At 40.4% G+C, this 27,017-nt stretch overlaps 1 protein-coding gene across 2 annotated transcripts in view; it reads left to right on the top strand.

Moving 5' to 3' along the window:
* The first annotated feature begins 841 nt into the window (after positions 1-841).
* Positions 842-27,017, top strand: part of rxfp1 (relaxin family peptide receptor 1) — a 61,727-nt gene continuing 35,551 nt past the window's right edge. For both annotated transcript variants that reach the window (XM_069701747.1, XM_069701748.1), the window contains exons 1-2: positions 842-1,240; positions 10,342-10,479. In XM_069701747.1, the coding sequence (XP_069557848.1) occupies positions 1,195-1,240; positions 10,342-10,479 (184 nt within the window). In that variant the 5' untranslated portion in view covers positions 842-1,194. The remainder of the gene's footprint in view (positions 1,241-10,341; positions 10,480-27,017) is intronic.

Here is a 27,017-nt window from a genome sequence, read left to right as displayed (position 1 = left end):
CACTAGGCCTGGAGAGTTCAGCGCAACTAATCATTGCATATTCGTTGAGCATTTTAACTTAGCTTTTGTTCCACTGTCGTATGCCTCACCTGTCTCAACGGGATAAATTATGTTACCCATTTCTTATTTTTTGGCTGTTTTCGATTAACAATGTGAATGTCATAAAGATAAACTGTCATCTTAGTATTTAGCTTGAAAAACAAACAAAAAAACAAACAGAGGATCGAGATCTCAGATTGCAGCTCCAAAATCTTGTTATTCTCAACAGACACTTTTGGATCAAAATGTGTTACCCACGTTTTGTCAATTTCATACAGCTAACATCCATTTTGGCTCGAAAAAGAGAAATAAATAAACGCAAGAGATGCAAATCTCAGTTGCTACTGTACAAAATCAACTTTGCCAATAATGTATTGGCCATTTTGGCTTGACAGTGAATTTCAAACTCAAGTGGAATGAGAAAGGAATTAAAACCTCTTCGGGATTGTACAGCGCTTCTCTGTCACTGTCGAAATCGAAACACTGATCAAGAATAATGCACAGTTCTCTTTAAGAAATATTCAGACATCAATAAGCTCCTTCTTAGGTTAATATTTGCTAAACATTCATCCGGATAATTTATCATGATTGATTACGCAATCAATGAATATTGCATCTTTTTTAATCAATAATTTGACTAGAAATAATTAATAAACCCGGTAAATTTCGCCTTAGCTGTGCGCGCTCCCGCGACGGGGATCCAATCCGAGGGCGCGGCAGAAGGGCAGAACGCAGTGTGACACCCCCACAACACCACTCTCTCCCTCTCTCTCTCTCTCTCCCTCCCTCCCTCTCTCTTTCTCTCTCTCGCACGCACCCTCTGCGCGCTGCACCTGTGCCGCCTCTGCTGCTGCTGGTGCGTCAGAAGATGGCAACTGGTTCATTAGACCTTCCTCTCCGTGGAGCTGGCGGCTTCAGACCGAGTCGACCCAGCGACGTGGTCACAGGCTTCTCTCTCACAGGCTCCTCTCTCTCAGCTGCCATCGCACCCGCCTGTCTCATCTCCACGACTTTATCCCCCTACAGCAGCGCAGGAACAAACTTTTGGTGATATTTTTACGCACAGATTTTTCATTCTGAAAAAAACAGGGGAGGATACCGCTGCTCTCCTTCCACTTCCACCCGCGTGATTTTTCTCAAAAACTTCCAAACGACATGATGCAACTTTACCTGTCTTTGATATTCGCTTGTGGGGTGTCGGGTAAGTTCAGCAAATTCCTCTTTTGGACCAAATTGTGGACACGTTGTAGTCGAGTCTTTGTTTTTATCCTGTCTGCTTCAAATTGACATTAAATTCACACCAGTTAAATATCAAAAGTAAAAGCTTTGAAGCCAATCCAAGCCAGTTTGAACCTGTCGTTTGCACGGATGACAGTGAAGGAGACAAAGACAAGATCATTTGACATGGTGTGAGTCGGATGTCACCAGTTTTGGAGAATACTGTCACTGTTACAGTAAATGCGTTGTGTAGTATTGGTTGGAAAACAGTTCAGTCATTTGCCATGCTTGTGATGTAATTACCTGGATGTGGATGTAATCGTAATCAGCATGAAGGCACTTCTTTATTTTATCTTTAGTTTCACATATTATTTAGGGTATAGAGCTGAATATATTTGTTTTGTGTCTTCGTGCCTTTTTTTTTTTTTTTCAGTGTGTTGCGTGAATTTGCTCAGCAGTAATTTCATTATGTCCGGAGTAGATTCTCTTGCATTCTTCTTATGATCCGTTGCAGGACCAGAGCACCACTGCATCAAACATTGCTGTAGGTGCTTTCAGTCACTGTCCAGCCCCTGTGTGGCATCCTGTGTTCAGGGTAAAAGTTCTGTTTTAAAGCCTAAAGGAGATTAATTCAGACACTGATTATAGTCTGTTTGTGGGGGCAAATCCTCAGCAGAACTGCAGAATTTAAGTCAGGGTGGAGTTTTGAAGCATACAAATCAGACATGTTCTTAAGACAAATTTAGTGTATTCTGTAGTTTGGTTTTAGACCAGTTTAGTGAAGACAGATTTTCTCAACATTCAGTTTTAGATTTTAAATTGGCTAAATCTGGTCAACGCATTCATCCTGCTTATGTAGCCCACTTGTGTTTTGAATATTTGGTATTTTGGGATATGCATTTTTGAGACAATACATACAAAATTGTAAAACACAATAAAAAAAAAAACTTGTGTTACACACCATATACTGCAAATACAGACAGATTATGACACCCTAAAACAGCCATCAAAACAGGGCTGCACAGGGTTTTTTTTTCTTCGTTTGCATTCTACCTTGAACCATGCAACCAATATCTGAGGTGAAAAATAAGAATTGAAGATCACAATTGGCCCTACTGTATGTGTAAGAGCCAAATCAGGTCAAGCGGTAAAAGAAGTATGATTTTGTGCGGATTTATCCTTAAAATAAAGATAAGGTGATAATATCTTCTACATTTGGCAGAATATGTTTAAACTGTGGTTGTTGGTTGTTGTTGTTTTTTGTTGTTGCTTAGGGTTAAGGTTCAGCTCATATAATCACCGCACATGTGCAGCAAAGGGCCATGTGACCACGGCAAGATGGAAGTCAGTTGCTGGAGTACCTGGTGGAAAAGAGTGGACAAAAATAGGTTTTGACCGTACAACGTACAACTCTTTGTTCATTAAAACAGGTGGATTATTTCCTGTAAATTGGACGTCACCTGAGAGAGAGGATTTACAAATGAATGGATGCGTAAACCTGTATGTGGAAAAATAAATTGGAAACACTGGAACGGACCAATGACTTGGTATGTACGTGTCCAAACTATTAATCTGCTAATCTAATGAAGTAGCAATTAATTGGAATTGCTGTTACAGTGCATTTCCCTGCAGAAAAAAGGGATGTATTGTAGAAGGAAACAACCCATAAATAGTTTTTGACTGGTCTCAGTCTAACAGGTGAGAGAAGCTGTTTTCTCAGAAGCTCCCAGAGAATTGTCCCCTAGATCTCTCTCTGACCCTGATTCACTATCACTCAGCCCCATGTACCCTTTATTGAGTGTATAGCTAACCATTGCCTGTTTTCTGCCTTGTACGTGCGGTCTCCTTTATCAGATTCTATTTTGCTTTAGCATATTGGAACAGCTGCAAAGGCAGTTAGCCGAGAGGCTGTCCAACCTAGTGACTCAGTGTTTAAGCCTGTGTAATGTGCTTCCTCGTGTTTTTTTCTTTTCTTTCCACAAGCAAATTACCACACTTGAACCTTTTACAGAGACATTTTGAGCTTTTTATTAAACTTATTACTTCATATTGCAAGCAAGACAGATACAATATTCAATATTTATAGCGGGTCTTCAGCCAAATGAAAGTTTCTTCTGAAGTGTATCAGAAGAGTTTGTTTGTTTGTCTTCCCACATTGTTGTTTTTTATCATGAATATCAATATGAGGGATTTATTTTTGGAGTTATTTCCTCCAGTTAAATGTCAATTTAAGTATTTCATCTCGAAAAACAGTGCAAAATTACTCTTCAGTAGGCTGTCTGAAATATGAATCACACATCCGACATCACAGGTGGACTCACCTTTCTATTGTAAGTGAGCTGCAACCCTCCAAAGTGCATATAGATTACAGCTAGATAAAAGAAATATAAATATAGCATAAGATAAGGTGAAACGATAATATCCTGTAATGTTGACTTGATTTGTGATATTTCTGTTTTTTTATTTAACATACTGTAAAGCAAAAATAGTGAATGTCCACTGCTGCCTGGTGATCAAAGATAGTATTGTTTGAGTTATTGTCTTACGGACACTTTCCGACTGAAAAAAAGATACTTTGAATTAGATGCTTTATCAGGGGACACAATAAGGACCATGATTTACAGCAACGGAAACGACCACAAACGCACATGCTGTCTTAACTCAAGACAAAAACAACCATCAAGGCCCATCTGGGTACTTTTTGTTTTGCATGATGTGCCCAACGATCTGCCTTCATTATCGCCTGTAGGCAATTTAAAGTCCTGATCGGAATTAACAGGCACGACTGAATTTTAATTACAGAATTTAAAATAACAACAATAAGAAATGCCTTTTCATAGAGTGAAATAAAACATATAGACATAAAATGTACATTTGGAACAATTATTGGCACCTTTTTATGGATTTTAATTAGTTCCTTAAACAAAATGAAAAACAAATAAGGCACCCCCATGCTTAAATTTCAGGATTCATACCACATGAACTAACCACAAAATTACTGTTTTACCAAATAGGGGCCGATTGTTTATAATTTATCTTTCACAATGGTGAAAACAAGAGAGCTTTCTGAGAGCGTAAACATAACCAACAACTTCAAAAGCCACAAGCCAACCTTCAAACGAAAGACATGTTTCAACAATTCTTAATGTAATCAAGAAGTTTAAAAGTTAAAAAAAACGCTTCAAGGCTTTCGAGTTAAGACGAAACTCAACAAGAAAAGTTATCGAAGGTTAGTGCGGATTGTGGAAAACAATTTCTTTAAGAAATCAAAAGAAGGAAAGTTACCTTTGAATAAAACAGATTGGGTAGGATGTGGATTGCAATATCTTTAATGGATAAGCCACAGTCTTTCTGGGATAATGTCCTATGTACAGATGAAAACAGTCAAGTTCTTTGGGACTGCAGCGCATCGCTTTGTTTACAGGCGACAAAGTGAAGCCCATTAGGGAAAACGAACAGCATACCTCCGTTAAAACATGGAAGAGTTTCTATCAGGCTGTGACGCTGCTTTGCTGGCGTTGGCACCGGAAACGTTTAATCTTCCAAGGCAGTTTGGAGCAAAATGTGTTTCCTATAGTGTCAGGAAACTTGATTTTAGTTGAAGTCTTTTGGGGTTTTGTTTTATCTGAACAACAGGCCAAAGAAAGCATCCAGAAGTTTTCAAACTGTCCATTAATAAATCCTGACCTAAATCCCCATTTAAACCTTTGGGGAGAGTTGATATCTGCCTTTGCAAAAAGGACTCCTGCAAACTAGAGTGGGAGCAACAAAATGACAGCGGAGGTTGTGAAAAATTATATCTTGGGGTACATTACATGTTTGTATTATTTCACTGCGATTCAAGTCAGTTTGTTTTCTTTTGTTTAGTAACTTTATACATGAATCAACGTATATACAGTATGTAGTGCTTCCCGTCAGCTTAGACACCCAGCAGGAAGGAAAACCAGCGCTAAACAACAGCAACATAAAAGTGGCACTTTGTTAGGTCTGTGATCTTTTCTGCTTAGAGACATGGCTGTTCTTGCTCTGTGTTAATGATGTATTATCTTGACTGCGCTGCCTCCTGGGACATGGGCTAAAAATCACTGGATTACACTCCCATGGAAACATCATGAATAATCTTGTGATGTTGTGGTCCAGCAGGCCAACTGGCTGCACTTGAAATGAAATGGTAGTAGCTGGTGTATTTTGGTGTTCTGTTATTGATTTTTATTCACACATATGTTGTTATTTTTTAAATAATGTGTTTAGCAAGCAGTCTGGGGTTGCCTCTAAATTTTTTGGTTTTTTTAACAGCAGAATTTTAATTTATTTCCAAATTGAATGTTAGTGTTGATTTAAGTTTTATTGTCAATGCTCTGGTTGATTAAGTGGTTTAACCTCACAACAACCTTGTTCAGTTTCTTAGTGTAAACATCATATACAGTGCATCTGGAAAATATTCACAGCGCTTCACTTTTTCCACATTGTTATATTACAGCCTTATTCCAAAATGGATTAAATTCATTTTTTCCCTCAAAATTCTACACACAATACCCCATAATGACAATGTGAATTTTTTTTTGAAACTTTTGCAAATCTATTAAAAATCAAAAACGAAAAAAAATCACATGTACATAAGTATTCACAGCCTTTGCCATTACACTCAAAATTTAGCTCAGGTGCATCCTGTTTCTACTGATCACCCTTGAGATGTTTCTACAACTTGATTGGAGTCCACCTGTGGTAAATTCAGTTGATTGGACATGATTTGGAAAGACACACACCGTCTATATAAGGTCCCACAGTTGACAGTGCATGTCAGAGCACAAACCAAGCCATGAAGTCCAAAAAATTGTCTGTAGACCTCCGAGATAGGATTGTATTGAGGCACAGATCTGGGGAAGGGTACAGAAAACTTTCTGCAGCATTGAAGGTCCCAATGAGCACAGTGGCCTCCATCATCCGTAAATGGAAGACGTTTGGAACCACCAGGACTCTTCCTAGAGTCGGCCGCCCGGCCAAACTGAGCAATCGGGGGAGAAGGACCTTAGTCAGGGAGGTGACCAAGAACCCGATGGTCACTCTGACAGAGCTCCAACGTTGCTCTGTGAAGAGAGGAGAACCTTCCAGAAGGACAACCATCTCTGCAGCACTCCACCAAGCAGGCCTGTATGGTAGAGTGGCCAGATGGAAGCCACTCCTCAGTAAAAGACACATGACAGCCCACCTGGAGTTTACCAACAAGCACCTGAAGGACTGTCAGACCATGAGAAGCTAAATTCTCTGGTCTGATGAAACAAAGATTGAACTCTTTGGCTTGAATGCCAAGCATCATGTTTGGAGGAAACCAGGCAGCGCTCATCACCTGGCCAACACCATCTCTACGGTGAAGCATGGTGGTGGCAGCATCATGCTGTGGGGATGTTTTTCAGCGGCAGGAACTGGGAGACTAGTCAGGATGGAGGGAAAGATGAATGCAGCAATGTACAGAGACATCCTTGATGAAAACCTTCTCCAGAGCGCTCTGGACCTCAGACTGGGGCGAAGGTTCATCTTCCAACAGGACAACGACCCGAAGCACACAGCCAAGATAACAAAGGAATGGCTTCGGGACAACTCTGTAAATGTCTTTGAGAGGCCCAGGCAGAGCCCAGACTTGAACCCGATTGAACATCTCTGGAGAGATCTGAAAATGGCTGTGCACCGACGCTCCCCATCCAACCTGATGGAGCTTGAGAGGTCTTGCAAAGGAGAATGGGAGAAACTGCCCAAGAATAGGTGTACCAAGCTTATTGCATCATACTCAAAAAGACTTGAGGCTGTAATTTCTGCCAAAGGTGCTTCAACAAAGTATTGAGCAAAGGCTGTGAATACTTATGTACGTGTTATATTTTCGTTCTTTATTTTTAATAGATTTGAAAAAAAAATTAAACTATTTTCACATCATCATTATGGGATATTGCGTGTAGAATTTTGAGGAAAAAAATGAATTTAATCCATTTTGGAATAAGGCTGTAACATAACAAAATGGGTAAAAAGTGAAGCGCTGTGAATACTTTCCAGATGCACTGTAGATTTAATGAAGAGTTGGAACAAGTCAGTGACTGAAGAAGCAGATGATTTTAACAATTTTAAAATGATGTAAGGGAAAGCAAAAGAGGAAATGTATGTGGTAAGTCTAGTTTGAGTCTTATCTCCCACCACCCCAATTTCAACATATTTATAAATGCAGGAAAAAATAAATCAAGATTGTTGGTGCAGATAATATGGCTCGTGGTATTTTATCTGTTATTCTCATGAAAATATCAAAACGCAGGCAGGAACATGAGACACGTAAGAAGGTTTCTTCCGAATAACCGTGAGAGTCAAATTATTTTCTCGTGTTTGATGTGGCTTTGCATCAGAAGTGCAGGTCTTCAGTCTCCAGTCGTAACATTTTGTGAGTTTTTTTTATTTTTTTTTTCATGAGGCTAAATCTATATGTATGCCCCCAAGTTCAAGATGTTCAGCTCAGCTAATCAGATTTTTCACAGGAAGTAATAAGCAAGGGTTTTTTGATGTTAATATATTTCAGAAGTGAATTTTTTTGACATGGACAATATGTCATGTCAGTATGTGACCTTAAACTACAAAAACAATTCTGTTGTTGTTTTCCTTCGGTCTTGTGTGTAATACCCAGAGGTCTAATCCATCTATCAGATGTTTCAAGTCAGAAGCAGATCATTTCCAGACCTGACAGGATGATTAGTTAATTAATTTAGAATAAATATCATATACAGTACATGTATGTTTATTTTTCAAGTTAAAAAAAAACAGCCGACACCTTGACTTTGACATTCTGTGCAGTGTTTTACAATGGAGAGAGGATTAATACCTTTTGGTTCGAGAATGTGACGTCAAATTAAAAGTACGGCTTTGATGTTATCAGTTCCGTGTGTACTAAAGCATCACAATCTCTTTTTGACTGCTACTTGATACAACTTCTTCATCTAGAGCTAAATTCATGTATTCAAAGTGATATGTTACGTTAATGATGTTTAATCCGACTGAAATATGGTTCCAATGTAACATATTTAGCTGTGCCAAGGAGGTTAAGTTTTTGGTCTAGTTAGTTAGATAATTTGTTTGACTGTTTGTCAACAGGATTACAGAAAAACTACCAGCTCGTTTTTAATTAAACTTGGTGGAAGGGAGTAGCCAAGGCCAAACTGCTGATCTGGCATGCTAAACATTTTCCCAGTGGGCTGATACATATACATATACATATACATATACATATACATATACATATTTAATATAATGGGGCCCATTAGTTTATTTTCATTACTGGCCTGGTCCAATTACATCTTTTACTAGGCCCCATCCGTCCCCATCTGTCCCAAGCGGCAACCAGCAGTGACGTCAACCGTTGGTTTGTGAACGGCCGTTATGAAGCCTGGAGTTCAGATTTTGGCTGGCGCCATCTTGCTAGTTTGGAGCGGTTTGGAGCAGGAAGTGACCATATTTGGGCAAGCTGGGGGGGAGAGAGCAGGGGATCTGACTCAATCTGATAGGAAACCCGGCGATACTACGTCCCGCCCACCGATAGCTGTAACCTGACTGCACCACAGGCCTGTCAATCAAACAGACAAGCCCCCAAAAACACGTTTTTTTTTTTAAGGTTATTTTTTAATTAATGATGGGATTATTTTCAGATGGACCTCCAGAAAACGAATAAGAAGCAGTGATTTTAGCTCGCAAAACCGGGATAACTGAGGATTTAATGAGACTAGTGGAATGAAAGTCTACGGAGCCGGAGGCATTTTGGAGCCAACCTCTAGTGGCACCCGGAGGTATCGCAACTTAAGGCACTTCTGCATCGGCCTCATTTTTCAGACCCGGAAGCTACGTCCATTTTTATATACAGTCTATGGTCTGTCCTCTGTTTCTTGTTTAAGAATCGCAGTGGTCAAAATGAACAAAGAGAATGCAGAGAAGTTGTGGGCCAAAAAGATCGGAAATATAGACGTGGATGCAGCCAAATGGGCCAAAATAACCGATATGTTTGCTGCTGGGGCTGCATTAGCTTCTCCATCACGTACAGCACCCAGCATTGTGCAGAAACAGGCACTTGAAGGGGGACATTATAGCCATGGTCACTGCCAGGCAAAGGAGCAGTCGAGTGACAGCTGATGAGGGACAGAGTGAGCAGGAGGAGAGTGTTGTTGAAGTAGCATGGAGAAACTGAATGATTTAACAAGGACTCACAGTCCAGCTCTGGGTGTCTAGGTCTGAGATACACAAATGAATCCTAAAACATGTGAACTATTTTCCATCAATAACCACTTATTAAATGCACAGCTGAGACGTGAGCTTTTAGCTGGGCACGAACATAGTTTGACATCATTCTAATTATGTCCAGATGTTCTTTATGTGGTGGTTCCAGTTGCTGATTTGCATATAATAGAGGAGTGAACTATTAACCTTGCCTCAGGTTTCAATCCCGGAGTGCCTTTCTAGTCCCCAATAAGCAATTTAAGGTGAGAAAATCTGAACAGTCTCAATGGGACATAATGACACGATAAACTGATCATTTGGAACAAAGCCAGATTGCCAAGTGTCTCGTAGATGATGTGGACAATTACATTTTATTGTCTTTATTGGGTGTCAGCCCAATAATGTGTAGGCAGCTTGTCACTGGCCTGTTGGCTCGGTTTTGAATCAGAGGAATTACTCACTATGGCACATTAATATGGAATTACAATAATCAAGATGATCTGAGTAAATCATTTTCTCTTTCAACTTGCATGGCATATAACATCAGTTTCACATGTACCCTGTTTGTCAGTCGACACTGTTTGTTTTAGGTCTTTGCATAATGCATAATTTAGACATAAAATGCAAGACTGCTGATTGATTAAACACAGCAACTCAACATGGATCGCACAAAGAATGGCTCCCCGGAGTACTGATGAACCCACAAACAAATGTTCTTAACAAGAATAACAGACACCACATTAAACTGAAAAGGACTCTTAAAACATCTGATTCAAATTTTGTTTTTTTTTAAAGGTGGTGAAAACTTTCATTGTCATATTTTAGGATTTTCTGCTTTGTTTACAGCGCTTAATATGACAGAGGAGAAGGGGACGTGCCCGCTTGGATATTTCCCCTGTGGCAACTTGACCGTGTGTCTCCCTCAGCTTCTGCACTGCAATGGCATCGATGACTGTGGGAATCAAGCGGATGAGGAAAACTGTGGTGAGTCATTGTCCCTACTTAAATGTTTATTGGACTACATGCTAATAACCATATGCTTACAATTTGCAATAGGGCATTTAGATAATAGTTGAGACATGCTGCCTGTATTGTACTTTAATTAAGTAAATTCATCACTGACCATCCTCCTGCTGTTTGATAATTACGGTGGAGATATTACCACAATGATGTCTTACTGGGGCATGGGATGAATTATTGGTCTGGAAGCTATAAATAGCATAATTGTGTGTAATGACTGCTGCTGTAATGCTGCGCAACTGCACTACGTCTTTGACATTCTTGTCACTAAGTGACGTAATGATCGGTGGAGTGGGCAGGGATTGATATGCAGAGCTATAAACATACATTCATGCGCATGGAAATAAGGTTTGTGCATGTGCAGTGATTGAGATTTTTACAGCAGAACTGGTCATACGCACAATTTAAACAATCAGAAAATCTGTCTTTGTGGCGTTTTAGTTATGAATGTACAAAATACAGTTTTATGCATCCGTGTTCTGATGTACTAGACTGAAGACATGCAATAGAGCAATGGCGGAGTGGGTCATTGGTTCTGGTGGTAAATCAAGGTTTGAAGGCGAGGGTGTGTTTCAAGGTTGTGGTGTATTATTTTAATTTGTGATGCAGATATCTTCACGCTAAAAATGGGCTGTGGATTTGCTTTTTAATTTAAAACCCAACAAGGTAACACTGTATGTTACTCAAACAGCATCTTCTGTCACCGTGAGTTCTTCCCCCACACACATTGAGACATTCGGTCTCAGACTGGTCAATTTGAGGGGAAATGTTTTATTTTGGTTTTCCTTGTGGTCGTTGCAAGGAAGCAAAGGGGGATTGGTGGAGTTTTGTTCCTCTAGCTCCAACCATAAGCACCAGAGAGACATACTCTGCCTCAGGTCATACAATGCAAGCAGTTTATCTCTTGATACCTATGGTCTCAGCCTCGTCGTAGTGTTGTAGGGACACTGTTGACATTTCTGAGCCTGGAGCAAATGAACTGTGATAATCCTCCAAGTTTTTATAATTTTTTCTCTTGGGCCACATTTTTGCTCAGGTTGGGATTTTCCTCGCAGATTACCCAGAACAGGTCAAGAGCATCACATGGCTTCCTGCCAAATAGCAGTTTAAAGGGAGAAAATCCGGTGAAAGCAGAGGGCACCTTCTGCACTGCAAACAATGCAGGTGCTCATCACTTTCCCAATTGCACTCATCATAGTGTGTGAATTTATCAGCTAATCCATACAGTTCCCTCAGTTGGCGTGAATGAGTTGCCCTGGTCACCACCTAAACAGCGTTGCAAAACCCGCTTTTCAGAAATGGTACACGTTGGTACCGCTTAAGGATATTGGATACTGTAGTCCACCAGGGTTAGCACGTAGCGATATACTTGTGCATTTCGATAAAATGGCGCAACGAGGGCTTTGCCGATGTATTCAAATGGAACCTCAATTGGAGGTAATGGGAAAAAGGTGCCTCTGGGTCGATTGTTTAAGACCCTCTATGAGGTCCAGCCCAGGAGCCCCTCCATTCACTGCTCCAGCTCCACCCGCCCCAGCACGTATCCATCGCCAGGCGACTGCTACCGTGCAAAGACAAAGGGACGGTCAGTGCGTCCCAGCTTGATGCTCCAGAACTGGCACACCTTCACCCCATCAATGGAGTCACAGACAAACGGCCATATTCCACTGCCATCGCCTCAGACATCTCCAGAAACGTCTGAGGATTATCTACGAGGCGGTTGAAGGTGGAGATATGAGGTGCAGGACGGCAGCTTCTCCATGACTCACCGCTACCTCTCTGTCTGGGCTTGAAGTCGCTGGCAATTTGCAGCCAACATCTCACTGTGCATAACTGCCAGTTCTCCCAGCATCTGGACCAAACCTGCCACAGGCTCAACTTTTGTTTCAGACATGTCTTTCCCATGCTGAGGACTGATTGGGTGGCAGTTTAACAGTAGCTTCTGTTCCCGTGAACCCTTCTACAGCACAAAATCAGTCTCAGATGAGTAAATGTGCAGGGAAATGAAAGAACTCATTCATGTTACTGCATGAAAAGGAGAAAGACCAACCACTCAACACGAGGCAACTGTGCCAATTAGTCTCACACTGGCACTGCTCCCTTGAACTACCGACACATTTGTCACCTACAGCTGAGCCTAACTATGCCCCGCTACCATAGTCATGGTCGATATGAATACTAATGTATATGAATATTAGCCCTAAGAGATACAGCTGTCACATAAGACACACTTTATTCTGCATGCTGGCTGCTCTTTTTTTGAACGATGCCAATTTGCCTCATCCGCAATTCCAGTGCCCTGCACCTGCAAAGCTCAGTATGGAGCGTGTCCAGACCTGGGCCAAAGACGCTGGCATAGACATCATACAGTGCATCCGGAAAGTATTCACAGCGCTTCACTTTTTCCACATTTTATTATATTACAGCCTTATTCCAAAATGGATTAAATTATTTTTTTCCCTCAAAATTCTACACACAATACCCCATAATGACAATGTGAAATAATTTTTTGTGAAATTTTTGCAAATCTATTAAAAATCAAAAACGAAAAAAATCACATGTACATAAGTATTCACAGCCTTTGCCATTACACTCAAAATTTAGCTCAGGTGCATCCTGTTTCCACTGATCATCCTTGAGATGTTTCTACAAGTTGATTGGAGTCCACCTGTGGTAAATTCAGTTGATTGGACATGATTTGGAAAGACACACACCGTCTATATAAGGTCCCACAGTTGACAGTGCATGTCAGAGCACAAACCAAGCCATGAAGTCCAAAGAATTGTCTGTAGACCTCCGAGATAGGATTGTATTGAGGCACAGATCTGGGGAAGGGTACAGAAAACTTTCTGCAGCATTGAAGGTCCCAATGAGCACAGTGGCCTCCATCATCCGTAAATGGAAGACGTTTGGAACCACCAGGACTCTTCCTAGAGTCGGCCGCCCGGCCAAACTGAGCAATCGGGGGAGAAGGACCTTAGTCAGGGAGGTGACCAAGAACCCGATGGTCACTCTGACAGAGCTCCAACGTTGCTCTGTGAAGAGAGGAGAACCTTCCAGAAGGACAACCATCTCTGCAGCACTCCACCAAGCAGGCCTGTATGGTAGAGTGACCAGACGGAAGCCACTCCTCAGTAAAAGGCACATGACAGCCCACCTGGAGTTTACCAAAAGGCACCTGAAGGACTGTCAGACCATGAGAAACTAAATTCTCTGGTCTGATGAAACAAAGATTGAACTCTTTGGCTTGAATGCCAAGCATCATGTTTGGAGGAAACCAGGCAGCGCTCATCACCTGGCCAATACCATCTCTACGGTGAAGCATGGTGGTGGCAGCATCATGCTGTGGGGATGTTTTTCAGCGGCAGGAACTGGGAGACTAGTCAGGATGGAGGGAAAGATGAATGCAGCAATGTACAGAGACATCCTTGATGAAAACCTTCTCCAGAGCGCTCTGGACCTCAGACTGGGGCGAAGGTTCATCTTCCAACAGGACAACGACCCGAAGCACACAGCCAAGATAACAAAGGAATGGCTTCGGGACAACTCTGTGAATGTCTTTGAGAGGCCCAGGCAGAGCCCAGACTTGAACCCGATTGAACATCTCTGGAGAGATCTGAAAATGGCTGTGCACCGACGCTCCCCATCCAACCTGATGGAGCTTGAGAGGTCCTGCAAAGAAGAATGGGAGAAACTGCCCAAGAATAGGTGTGCCAAGCTTATTGCATCATACTCAAAAAGACTTGAGGCTGTAATTTCTGCCAAAGGTGCTTCAACAAAGTATTGAGCAAAGGCTGTGAATACTTATGTACGTGTTATATTTTCGTTTTTGATTTTTAATAGATTTGCAAAAAATTTTAAACAAACTATTTTCACTTTGTCATTATGGGATGTTGTGTGTAGAATTTTGAGGAAAAAAATGAATTTAATCCATTTTGGAATAAGGCTGTAACATAAAAAAAATGTGTAAAAAGTGAAGCGCTGTGAATACTTTCCGGATGCACTGTAAATAAAACTGCACAGTGTTAGGATACTGTAGAGCAGCAGAACAGTGTTGGGAAATAAACAAATGGTCAAATTAAATTTAAACAACATCACAGTGATGCACGCAGACTCAACGATTGACAGCATTTTCATTTCTGTGTTTGTTTTCCTTTATTCTCACCCATTCATTTCCCCTGTGGCCTCTGATTGATTTTTTTTTACCTTAAAATACAAAAAAACTTTGAGTTGCACACACTCCTTGGGGGTTACCCAAGTGCCCAACTTAGTGCAGGACTGTGACAATCAAAACTGTTGAAATAAATGATTTAGTATGAATAGAAATCTAATTTATGATGTATGTCCAAAAATATATCAATATGTAATTCCACGTACTGTTTACACTGCAATTGCATGACTCAAAGGGATGTTGCACCAATATTATCAGAGTTGTATTTCACAAAATATCAATAACAAATGCTAACCTTTAAATTGTCTAGCCTCCTCACCTCTGCTGATCCACAGCTCAAGTTTGTGAAAACGGGTTTATGTATTCACAGATTTATTGAAGTTATCCTGAGGAGACGATCATCAATCATGATTACTCTGCAGAAACAGGTGCAACTTATAAAACAGCGGTCAGATTTTAATAACTAACTTTTTTTCCCTTCTGTCTTCCATCTATTCACTGGGCTTTCATTTAGTCATCCTGCCAGACAAATTATGTTATGACATGAGTTTTGTCTTCAGTAAGTATGTGGGAGTTAAAATCGGAACCATTTCTCTGCCTTTTATCCTGCAATATTGAGCAGCATGCCACTGCAAAAGTTACAGTACTATATCTGCTTTCTAGACTTTGGAAACTTACTGTAGTAGTCAGTAGGACTGCCAATGAAAATAATTCTGCTGCATTTTTGTTTTGTGGCATTACACCTTGTGATGAAGAACAGCAGAAACCAGCAGGTAGTAAAATAAACCCAGTGAGAGCTAGGGAGAGACACAGACAAAAAGAAGTAGTCTGTAGTAGTGAAAAAACTTTTGTTAAAATACTGTCTTTGATACTAAAAAACAAGGGAATGCCACTGATTGTTTTCATGAAGCTTAAAACAGTGTTCCCTTTTTGTTGATCAAAGTTGAAGTGCAGTTATCGTGACAAGTACTTCCTGCCAGCTGAGAATTGCATGCATCTCACAGGACAGCACACAGTTAAAGGGAAAACTACTAGACATTGTCGTAGACCGACTGTTTAAAACTGACATAGTGTTCTTTGTCAGGTTCATCAACAATGATAAATGATCTGAATTATATAGTCTTTGAACATTGAGTTATCCATGTTTTATTAGATTCAGTGGTCGTAGCATTTCTGTATGTTTAAGCATAACTTAACTGAATGTGGGGGTTTAATTTTTTTTTTTTAAAGCTAATCAAATAAAGCCTATGCTGAAAACACCATTTGATTCCTATCAAACTTTGCTTTGAAATGTCATTACTGAGAGTTTAGGGGTGTTTGCATTGAGTAATAAACCCCCTATTAATTCAGCTCAGGTCATTATGAAATGAAATTCACATTGTCGAGACAAAATGGCCCAAAGTATGAGGTGCCTTGCTTGATGTGCATGCTATTCTAAGGAGGCCACTAGAAGTCGGTATAACAACAGTCCTATCGGGCATTGTCATACTTTTTTTTTTTTTAATTAGTTTTCTTCTGACTTGGGTGAATGAATGATATAAACATTTACACTGAACAAATGAGAGTGAATGCTGACCTCAATTATTACCAAAAAAAATTGTGATTCTCATTTCTTTCAGAATCGAGCAGCCCTAGCAGTCACTGGTGCTCTTGTCCATCCTTTTGCTTTTTTTTCCCCTTTAAATCAAAGTTTCAGTTATCACACATACCATCGCCAATACTTTTGGGGTTTCAGCAGCATGTACTCCATACTAAAGATCACAGCAAATTGAGTGTCCTTTGCAGTTGTGGGTAAGTAGATTATTAATTTCTCATAATCTACTTAATTACTGTCTGTATTTTGACAGGTTGTTATCCTGCTTCTTTTGGGCTGGATGCCTAAACAACCATAGACCAACAAAATCAGCAGCAGTATTTGCTTCATCACCTTTTCTCAAAGGTGGATTTGAAGTAATTAATTATACAAATCCCCTTCCTCACTTTTTCTGACATGTGAAGTGAGGCAGAACATCCACTGGCAGTTCCCATTTCATCCTGTACACCTACGCAATCAAAGGTGTAATTAACACCTCTTTGAAACTGAGAAGAGGCTTAAAACGATGGGTTTAAACAAGGCACAGTTTATTAAGGTGCTATCTAATTAGATTTCATTACATTGTAGAGAAGTATCTGGTGGCCTGGAAACTCACTGCGTATTGATCGTCTGTTTAAAACAGACTGAGCTGTAGTGACGCTCCCATGCAGAGAGGTGGGAGGGGGTTGGAGGAGCTTAAAGGTACTCTGTCTTCCACTGACGTAACAACATCCTGTGACAATCTCATTAAACCTTGCAAGAGATTTACACACATTGGCAGCTTCTAACTTGCTTCCATCTGGCAGTGGAAAAACAGAATTGTGAATGCAATGGACAAAATCAGCTAAACTAAAAAAAAAACTGTCCTCATGTATAACAAATTATTATGTAAGTGATGCTCTCTGTCCTCACAATGACCACTACTGGTGACCTCGACAACTGATCTTCCCACCTTCCTCATACCTTTTAAACTTTAAGTCTTCACTAATTGATAAACAATTTTTCTTTTCAAAATCTCACCACTTATAAAATCCCCTTGGGGCAGTTAGCCTGTCACGCTCTTTGCAAGCACCCCAAAACAAGACAACACCCAACTAGTGTCAGAGTGAAATGCATAATCTCTTCAGCCTAATACCAAAATAAATTCTTGAAGGTTTTTTTTGTGTGTTTTTTTTGCTCCATCTGCCAGGGCAGACAGATCAATCAAGCTCCATTTTGGTGAATGATTGAACCGGCGGGTTTAAAAAACAAAAACAAAACACAAAGAGCATTATTCTGTCATTATGTGCATAAACTAGTTTAATGGATTCTTGATTCCATAATTTTGGAGCCGTTCCAAGGATTTGAACTGTTCAGAAACGTAACTGCCTCTCAGTCATGAACACCTGCTGAAAATCGCAGCTCATCCTCGCAGGCGCGAGAAGTACAAAACACTTGTCTCTCTTGAAGGCTCTGTGATTAATGATGTACGTGTGGTGAAGAATTTAGAGAGAACAAGCACAGGGAGAGGCCGATATTTAGATTGAAATCCCCTGTTGTTATCTCCAGTATTCACTCTGACATTGCCCTCTTGTTAGCTGTCTTTATGGATGCGAAATTGATATCCAACCAACCGATGTCCTTTGCAGTCAGCACTGATGATGATGTGCGCCCCAGCTTGCTCTGCTGATTGTGCACAGTTTACTGCAGAGCAGTGCGAGCTTGCAGTCTAGAACTAATCCTAATCACCCTTGCAGGTCAACAGCTGTCTAGTATCTTTTGTGACTCATTTCAAATAGCAAAATCTCTTAGGTTTCACAAATTAATTAATAATAAAAAAAAAAACCTTCCTGTTGCAATTTCCTATTTAAAACAATAGCACATTTTCAGACTTATTACAAGAAATTGATTATACACAGTAATGATATTTGCTGACACAAATGACACACTTCCCTTAGTTCTTCCATATTAGGACTCTTACTTGTGTAGTGCAGGAAGTTTGACAGAGTAATGTTGTTTCAAACCGCAAACTGTCATTCTGCACTGACCAGAAATAACCTCAGCATGTGAACACATCACCCGCCAAAATATCTGCAGCTTTAAGTATTTTACTAAGAAATTAAAGTGTTTTTGTGGCCTCTGCTTAACACAATCAATAAACACACCGATTCTTCTGTAGTAGTGAAAAATAAACACTTTGAGTGTGGTGTTCAGGAACAGCTGCAGCTTCCTCAGACGCCTTAATTTGAAAATTCGTTACGTCGGTGGCCCCGCCCCCTTCCTCTACGTAGCCAAGATGGTGACCGTTCCACCGCAGGGTGGAAAGTGTCCAGCGTTTCACACTTCTTTTTTTGAGCGTTTTGAGTGCATCATCCTGGTACTTTTAGAGCAATGCATGTTTCTGTACTCGACAGTATGAACGTGCATTCAGAAAAGTGAATGTTAGTACACAAGTGCGCCATTTGGAAAACAGCAATTGAATGCGACCCTCTGACATCATCATTGCCCTTCTCATTTTTCTCTCCCCATGTTTATGTAACACATCAAAATATTATTTTATCAGAGCAGTGGCAGGTATAATTTGTTTAGTTTAATCAATATGATGCCAGCAAATGCAAAAATTGGACCTTGAGGTGTAATTTCTGCTACCAAGATGAAGAGCATGCTGAACTTGAAATGTACTGTAATGATTGCTTCGTCCAAGAACATTAATAGAAAAATACTGTGCTTACTATTTCCAATAAGGCTGTCAAAATACTGAGTCAGGTGTTATCAAAGCTGGTAAATGACTTACAACTTCTCAGAAAAAGCTGAACTCAACAAAGGTTGTGACTCATCTATACTTCAGTGTATATATAATATGCGTCATTATCAAATGTAATTTGCTCTCTATAAAAGAAAAGTCCTTTTATGGTGTGAAGTACAGTTCCTGTGTAGGCTTGCCATTATTATTGCGCATGTTTCCACCAACACAGTCCTTAGGTTACTTTGACTCTTGCTGAATTAATTGCAGTATTTTGGCAGGCGTCCAACTGATAAATGGCTCAAAGCCAAGTGACCTGAGAGCTCATGCAGAAGAAGAAAGAAACAAAGAGAGCTGCAGCTGTGCGAGGAAAACAAGAAAAGAAAAAAAGCTCTATTAATCATAGATTTAAGCCACAGAACAGATGTTCTCCATTTAATAGTAAAATAAAACATAAATGACAAGCAATATCCCGTGCTCTTATGGCCTTTCACTGTCCGCATGGTGAATGGCTTTGATGAATCTCTTTAAACATCACTGAACATTGAAGCGGCTGGCTCGAATAATGAATGGAATTTTAAGTAAGTAAGTTTTAGTCTTATAGCACCTTTCACAGATATATAATCACAAAGTGCTTAACGAGAATAAAACACCCCACAAACAGCATGATTTTGAACAGTTAAAATCACAATAGCAGAATAAAAGTTGAAACCACCATAACAGCAAAAGCACAAGGACATTAGTGGAGAGATAAGCCAGGAAAAAGGATGATAAATAAAAGAAACATTGTGCCTATCTGAATACAAACGTATGTGTTGCAGGAGTCGAGAGATTGCATGGAAGGTATAATTTGTGCACCAGCTTTCTGCGTCTATTTTAAAGTGATGAAGGTGGTTGCTCATCAAAAACAATGAGTTCAATCGACGTTTCACAATGTGAAGAACTGTAGAAGGTGATAGTCTTTGGCTGCTCCTCTTCTCGGCCCGCTTGACTTCCACAGTTCGACCGTCTGTGTTTAGAGTGACAGCCCAATGTTTGGTTTTCTCTGGGTTTTTTTACTGCTCTGACGTAAGTGAGACCCACATTGAGAAAATCTAACTTGGTGTGGAAGCAGCTGCAGACCCTCATGCACACAGCTGCTCTCCCAAGATTTGTATTAACGAGGTGAAGAGAGGTAAAAAAAAAAAAAAAGTTTTCACGAGTTATATGTTCGCTTCCTCTTCCGACCCAACTGGCACTTTTCCTGTTTGTTGCTGGCAGCGGATTTGCTGTCATCCTCATGGGCCTATAGGGTCTCTTCTTCCCTCGGCTGCCAGTCAAAACGTCACTCCTAATGATCAAGTTTGTGTATTTGGCGAAGGGATGCTATGATTTATAGACGGTACACCAGGCTGCTTTTTTTTTTTTCATACTATGAACATTGGTGCAGAGTATTGCTTGACTGATGTGCAGGCCCAGCGTTTTTATTATTCAATTATTCACAGAGAGACTTTAATAAATCGTCTGGATATCTTTCTCTCCATCGTCGAGTACAAAAAACAATTCCCCATGCCTCATCTCGGGAACTCCACAAATCAGTGATAATCCCAGGAATATTCCTGCTTTTTTAAAAATTGAACAGTTTTGGAAGATTAAAGCCTTCAAATCCTGCTTGCTTCCAGCCACAGTCCTTGTGGTTGGAGCCCTTACGCAGTGCTGCAGTTTTAATATTGAGCCTGTGACATGATTACACTCATATCAGTACTGAAGCTACATTCACACTATGTTGTTACGTTTCCCCAGACCCCTGACTGCTTAAGTGTCCATCTGTTTTTTTTTCTTAGCACAGTCGGTTTTCATAAGATAAAAAGCGGTCCTGATTCATCAACGCTTGAGGGGGGTTGGCAGTAACACAGACAGAGATGATGAAATGTCAGAGATGTCAGCTGAAACTGAAAACAAAAAAAAGCTGTCACATGAATCTGGAAAAAGAAGCACGTGAGACATCTAACATATGCTGCAAAGGTGTTTGAAATAAAGTCAATATCTGGGACTGGTCTATTATCTGTTCTGTCAGTTATAGATCCTCACACACCTCTGGACCTTTCTTTACTTTTGATAATCAGGCAGCACGCATATCTAATCCGACACGTTTAATCTCTCCACGATGTAATCTGTTTAATAACCATTCGCCATCCATCTAAGCCCATTCGTTAGCAGTGGTGATTGTCAGTAGTTTAATTTCCACCTCGGCAAGCCATATGTCGATTAAACCCGTGTACCCTGGTTTGTGTGAAAGTGTTCCCCCATTAGCACATATTAACACAATGATTGGGAAAAATGGGATTTGGCAGCCATCTCAAATTCTATAAATGTTAAGTATAGGAACGCAGGTATGTCATGCAGTCCTTTAGTGCGCTCGCAAAATTGTGAGGTAAAAAAAAAAACCCAGCTCAAATGTTTACAATGTAACAAAAACATGAATTTCAGTTGGACTTTCAGGTGTGAAAACACCTGCCAGAAAAACAAAACAAAACAAAAAATGTGTCGCAAATCTATACCGTTGTCCAGTCGTTCATTCATCCAAATTTACCACTATAGTAACTTTTCCCCAAGTGCGATATTTTGAATCTATGTAGGTTGTGTGTTTAAACTAAAACGGGTTAATAAAGTAATCGTGAGTAATGTTTGGCAGCAACAGTGAGTGAAAAAACACGAGTGTGCTACAAAAGCCGAGGAAGAAGACTTCAGGGTAGCGAACACGGATGAAAAGTTAAAAGGAAGTTCAAATGGAAAAATAAATAAATAAAATAAATATATATATATATACATACACACACACATATATATATATATATGTATATATATATATATATATATATATATATATATATGCCCTTGCTGGAAAGAAATATCTTCAACACGTTTGTCGGCCTCTGGGATACATAAATGTGTTTTGCTGTGAAACACTGCATGTAAACATTGTTGACAGAGTCCCTGCAGCAGTTTATCCTTCCCCACAGTGTAAAATGAAATGAAAATGTAAGCAGTGAAATCGGCCTGACGTAAAAATACTCTCCAGAGAACAACAAAGACAATGTCGTATTAAAGCGCACCGCCTGTGTTCACTGCTAAGAAAGAAATCTCTGGCTTAGAAACGAGCTACATTAGCTGCAATTTCTTTGTTGTTTTTTGTTTGTCTTAGTGTTATCCTATAACAGGAATAACACATTTAGAAAATCAGAATAGATCCACAGGTTGTGAATCCTGCAGGTTCAATGATTTGGATAAAAAAAAGCCCCTGGTTGTCTTTCTCTCCCTTTGAACCCAGTAATCTCCTTCATACCGGTCCACACCTCCCTCACGTTGTTCTGTTGGAGTTTTGCCTCCAGCTTCCTCCTGCAGGAGTCCTTGCACTCCCTCATCTTCTCCTTCAGGTGGCGCTGCACTCTCCTGAGCTCCTCCCTGTCCCCAGACCTGAAGGCTGCTTTCTTCTTATTAAGAAGAACTTTCAGGTCACTGGTGATCCACGGCTTATTGTTGGGGAAGCATTGTACAGTCCGAGATGGTACGGTGGTGTGTTCACAGAATTTGATGTATTCTGTGATACAGTCCGTCATGCTGTTGATGTCCTCCCCATGTGGTTCACACAGCACATCCCAGTCCGTGGACTCGAAGCAGTCCTGCAGGGCGTCCGTCCTGAGCTCGTCCGTCTTGTTAGCCAAGGACCTCACATTCCCCATTACGATCGCCGGCACCGCTGGTTTATATTTCCTCTTTTCCGCCTTTAGTTTAGCTCCAGTTCTGCAACCCCGCCGTCTTCTCCGAAGTTCAACGGGGATCTCAGGCCTCGCTCTGGGCAGCAGCAGTAAAGGTCTACTCAGCGCGATCAGCTGATCACGCGAGTAAACAATAACAATGCTCCCAACCAGAAAAGTGGAAAAATTACGGTCCATTGTCTGACCGTTAACTTAACACACGTGAAGAGAAGAAAACAACAACTCCGAAGAGAGGAGAAAGGCTTAAAACTACTTAATACAAAACACACTCGGGGGGGGGGGAGGAGCTGCTGTAACAGGCTGCCGCTATCGCGGCGCCATCTTACGCCAGATGATTTATTTGGTTTTTCATTCAGTGTTTCCTTTCCAGAAATATTTGTCTGCATATGATTTATGTTAGCTCTGTGCTTGTATGCTTTCTACTGAAAGATGTTTGTCCAGATAAATTGATTAAGTTTTTTGGGAAACATGAATTATTAAATACGAACATTAACAAACACAAAAAGACCGCAACACTTAAGAGTCAGCCATGTTCAGACCCTCTGGACCTGCATGACATTTAGGTTTACTTTGTGTTTGAATGTGCTCTGAAGTTTCACTGCATGCTTTCATGGTTCTGTAAAATAGAATTACTGTTACTATACTGTCGGAGGCTTGTCAGAGGTGGCTGAACATCAGAGCCAAAGATTCAGACATGAAACATGAACTGCTGTTGTTACCTAGAGGATCGCAGAGCAAAGAGTGCTGGACTTACAGTATATAGGCTAAGAGTGAGGATGACAAGACGGGGCTGCTTTTTTGTGTTTGTACATGTTGTGGCAAGGGAGCCATTGTTGAAGAAAGAGCTCAGAGAAAAGGCTTCGGGTATGACTGAAAGAGACTGTTCCCAGTCACTATGAAAAATATTGAACCAATTCACTTTATATCATTATATTTAAAATGTGCAGTATAAACAATCCAGTGAAAACAACACAAAACAGAACAGAGACCATTCTTTAAAATCACAATTGATCCTGATACGACCTCTCCAGACAGAAACAGAAACGCAACCCCATATCAGAAGTGAAAGCTCTATATTTCTTACACAAGTTGTTATGACAGCAGTGATTAGTTGAAGGACCCCGTTTAGTCTCAGTAAGATGTAATTGTTTCATGTTAGAGCCCCAGAGTGGTATCCCCCCCCATAGTCCAACATCACAAAGGCTAAAATAATATTTTTAATTGGAGTTGCTTCTGTTATTGCTCAATGAAGTGTGCTTTTCTTCCCCTTCATCTAACATTGCGGAAATAACTAAAAGCAAATGGTGCCTCTCAATATGGTATCATATTTCCATTACACTCATTTATTTTAATTAGAATGTGCAGTTTGTAATTGAGCTCGATGGGACTCGATGTGATTTAATGTTGTGATGCTGTGGGATGGTATTGCAGTACCAAATTAAAACCTATACTGAAAGCAGTGCACCAATTAATGAGTAACAAAACATCCCACAACTAGAATGACTGCCTCGCGCTTGTACGCCTCCGCTAATTGTGCAAGTTGTAGTTTACTTGCAAATCTGTCCAAATTCAAATAGCTATAAAGTTATAAACACAACTTCAATTCTGACAGCAAAGATCTATTCAATCACCAAACAATTTCTAGATGACACCAACGGTAATGTCACCAATTAGGTGTAACAGTGACTTTGACCTCTGATTTTTTTTACTCCCAAAATTTACTCACTTAATTGATGAGGCCGAGTGTGCCAAATTTGAAGACCTTTCCACTCGGCATTTCCTAGATATTCTGCTCATGAGCGTAGCTCAATTTGATGTGAATGTGACATTGACTTGTGACATTTGACTACCAAAATCGTGTCAGTTAATCCTTAAATTCAAACGAACATTTGTGCCAAATTAGAAGAGATTTCCTCAAAGCGTTCCTGAGATATTGCACTCACGAGAATAGGAATGGGAGTATAGGACGGACGTGACGTCATATTGACCTTGACGTTTGACCGTTGACCTTTGGCCTTAGATCACCAGAACCTTTTCAATTTATGTTTGTGTCCAAGTGAATGTGATGGCTTTCAATCTGTTTCAAACCAATCTGAGTGTCATCTCCCATTCCCTTTAAATGCCAGATGCGCATGCACCTTGGTGGATTGCTGTTATTTCAGCCGCCTATGGTAGCATAGAAGAACATTTCTCTCCACGGGAAACAGATCTGCTTGTGAGTAGATTGAACAGAAGTATACAATTACAATCTTTCACATTGTAATATTTTTACTTTTTAATCTCTCTGCATGTTTTTGTGCTCTGCTGCATCTCGCTGTGTGTGTGTGTGTGTGTGTGTGTGTGTGTGTGTGTGTGTGTGTGTGTGTGTGTGTGTGTGTGTGTGTGTGTGTGTGTGTGTGTGTGTGTGTGTGTGTGTGTGTGTGTGTGTGTGTGTGTGTGTGTGTGTGTGTGTGTGTGTGTGTAACAAGCAGAGAGTATGCGTGTTGTACACCTGCCTATGTAGGTGCATATTATTCTCTTCATTACTTTGACAACTTAAGTGAATTTGTTCATTTAGATTTTTTGGGGGGTCAATTATTTGCCTTTTAACCAGCGTGGGCGTAGGATGAGAAAAACACCACTGGTTTAGTTAGAAACGAGCAAAGACACTGACGTTGTGCTTGCTGCCGTTTTGCCCCAGGTGGAACATAAAGCCAAAAAGATCTTTGACCTAAGAAAAAAATGCTTTGCCTTGCCATAGTCTATTTCAGTTCAAAAGCCATGTTATCCCATCCAAGGTGTTCAAGCAACTCCTGAACTGACTGTAAATATTAAAGAAAAGATAAAGTAACATGCTGCTCTCGCCAACCGTGATATGCACCCAAATAAAAAGCAAACCCCACTGACAAAGCACAGTAAAAAAAAATCATTAAACAACCAACTTAACGTTATTAAAACGAAACTCAAAACTTTGCCTTGACATTACAAAAAACAAAACAGCTGCATTATAACAACTTCAACTGACTAAATCCTCAATTTATCAGCATCTCGGGGAATTAAATGGGTTGCTGCTGAAATATCTCTGACATGTGATGTCACACTTGCCTGTTACATTCCCAGTGTCACTGCAGCTGTGCAGCGATTACACTCAGCAATCATTCCTCCATCAAGTCCTCCCTCAGATTAATCATGCCAGTGCAAGGATTGGAGCTCGATCTCTGAAGTTAGAATCCTGTGTCTGTTAGTTAGTTATTTCGACAACATCATCATCAGGGCTCTACATTTAGTGCTGTGGGGTTCAAACTCTGCATCCCCAGAAGTCCCCAATGTGGCCAGTGGGTGCTTTGTTTCTTTTATTTTTCCATTTAGTTTTACTTTCCATCCTTGAAGCCGCTGGGATTCTTCAGTACTTTTGTTTGGTCTTGGTGGCTGTTATTTCTAGTGCCTTTTCAGCTTTTGGAAATCTTTTGAATATCACATAAGTACTGGAAACACGCAAGGGAGTGCGTGTAGCTGGAGAATTTTGCGGCAAATCCGCTCCAGTGTAAACATCACGCTGATGTCTGGTGTAATTTCAGCAACATTTCCGCATGAGGCCGCTTGTGTGAAAAGGGCTTAAGTGCAAAATCTGAGCTTTTTAAGTCAGTCTCTGTAGACTCTCGCTGCTCATTTGTTCCAGACCAAAACAAATAATTGTATTCTTTTGTGTGCTAAACCTTAGTTTACCAGTGTGACTGCAGCCTCAACAGGTTAATCCTCCTAAAGAAGATCCGGTTCAGTGAAATGTGAGGAGAGGCGTACTGACTCGTATGCACATTATGGGCCATTTTAGCATCTGCGTCTGACAGAGTCGCATCATTTCAAGCCCATTTTGCAGAAGGGGGAGGAATTTGAAATTAAGACGTAAGAGGATGACATTTTGTTTCACTAATGTTGTTGAGTGACCCAAAACTACACGGCCGGATTGAAACTGGGATCAACAGTCTGGATTCCAGTGAGGCTGTGCGACTGAGCTGAAGAGATTTATTGAAGTGACCTATTCCAAAAAGCAAATGGGAACATCTCTCAGAAAGACACAAACTTCAGGAAAACCTATGAAAGAGACCAAATTCAGATGCTTGAGGATATAATGAGAATTCCGAACATTCTCCAAGCGAAAGAGTACGTCCTCACAAAAGTGAGATCATAATATTGTGAGAATAACTGTAAATACCAAAGTTTTCAAAAGAAACCACTGCTTATTGTTTTTAATACATGTAAAAAAAATTCAGCCAATGTGAATTTCAGAAGGATTTAGCT

This window comes from Brachyistius frenatus, unplaced genomic scaffold (genome assembly GCF_029030835.1).
Source record: "Brachyistius frenatus isolate BFR_SWC_R1_liver_20210118 unplaced genomic scaffold, ASM2903083v1 Contig_38, whole genome shotgun sequence".
Classification (NCBI taxonomy): Eukaryota; Metazoa; Chordata; class Actinopteri; family Embiotocidae; genus Brachyistius; species Brachyistius frenatus.
The sequence above is the reverse complement of the archived record's forward strand: the minus strand, read 5'-3'. Positions and strand labels throughout refer to the sequence as shown.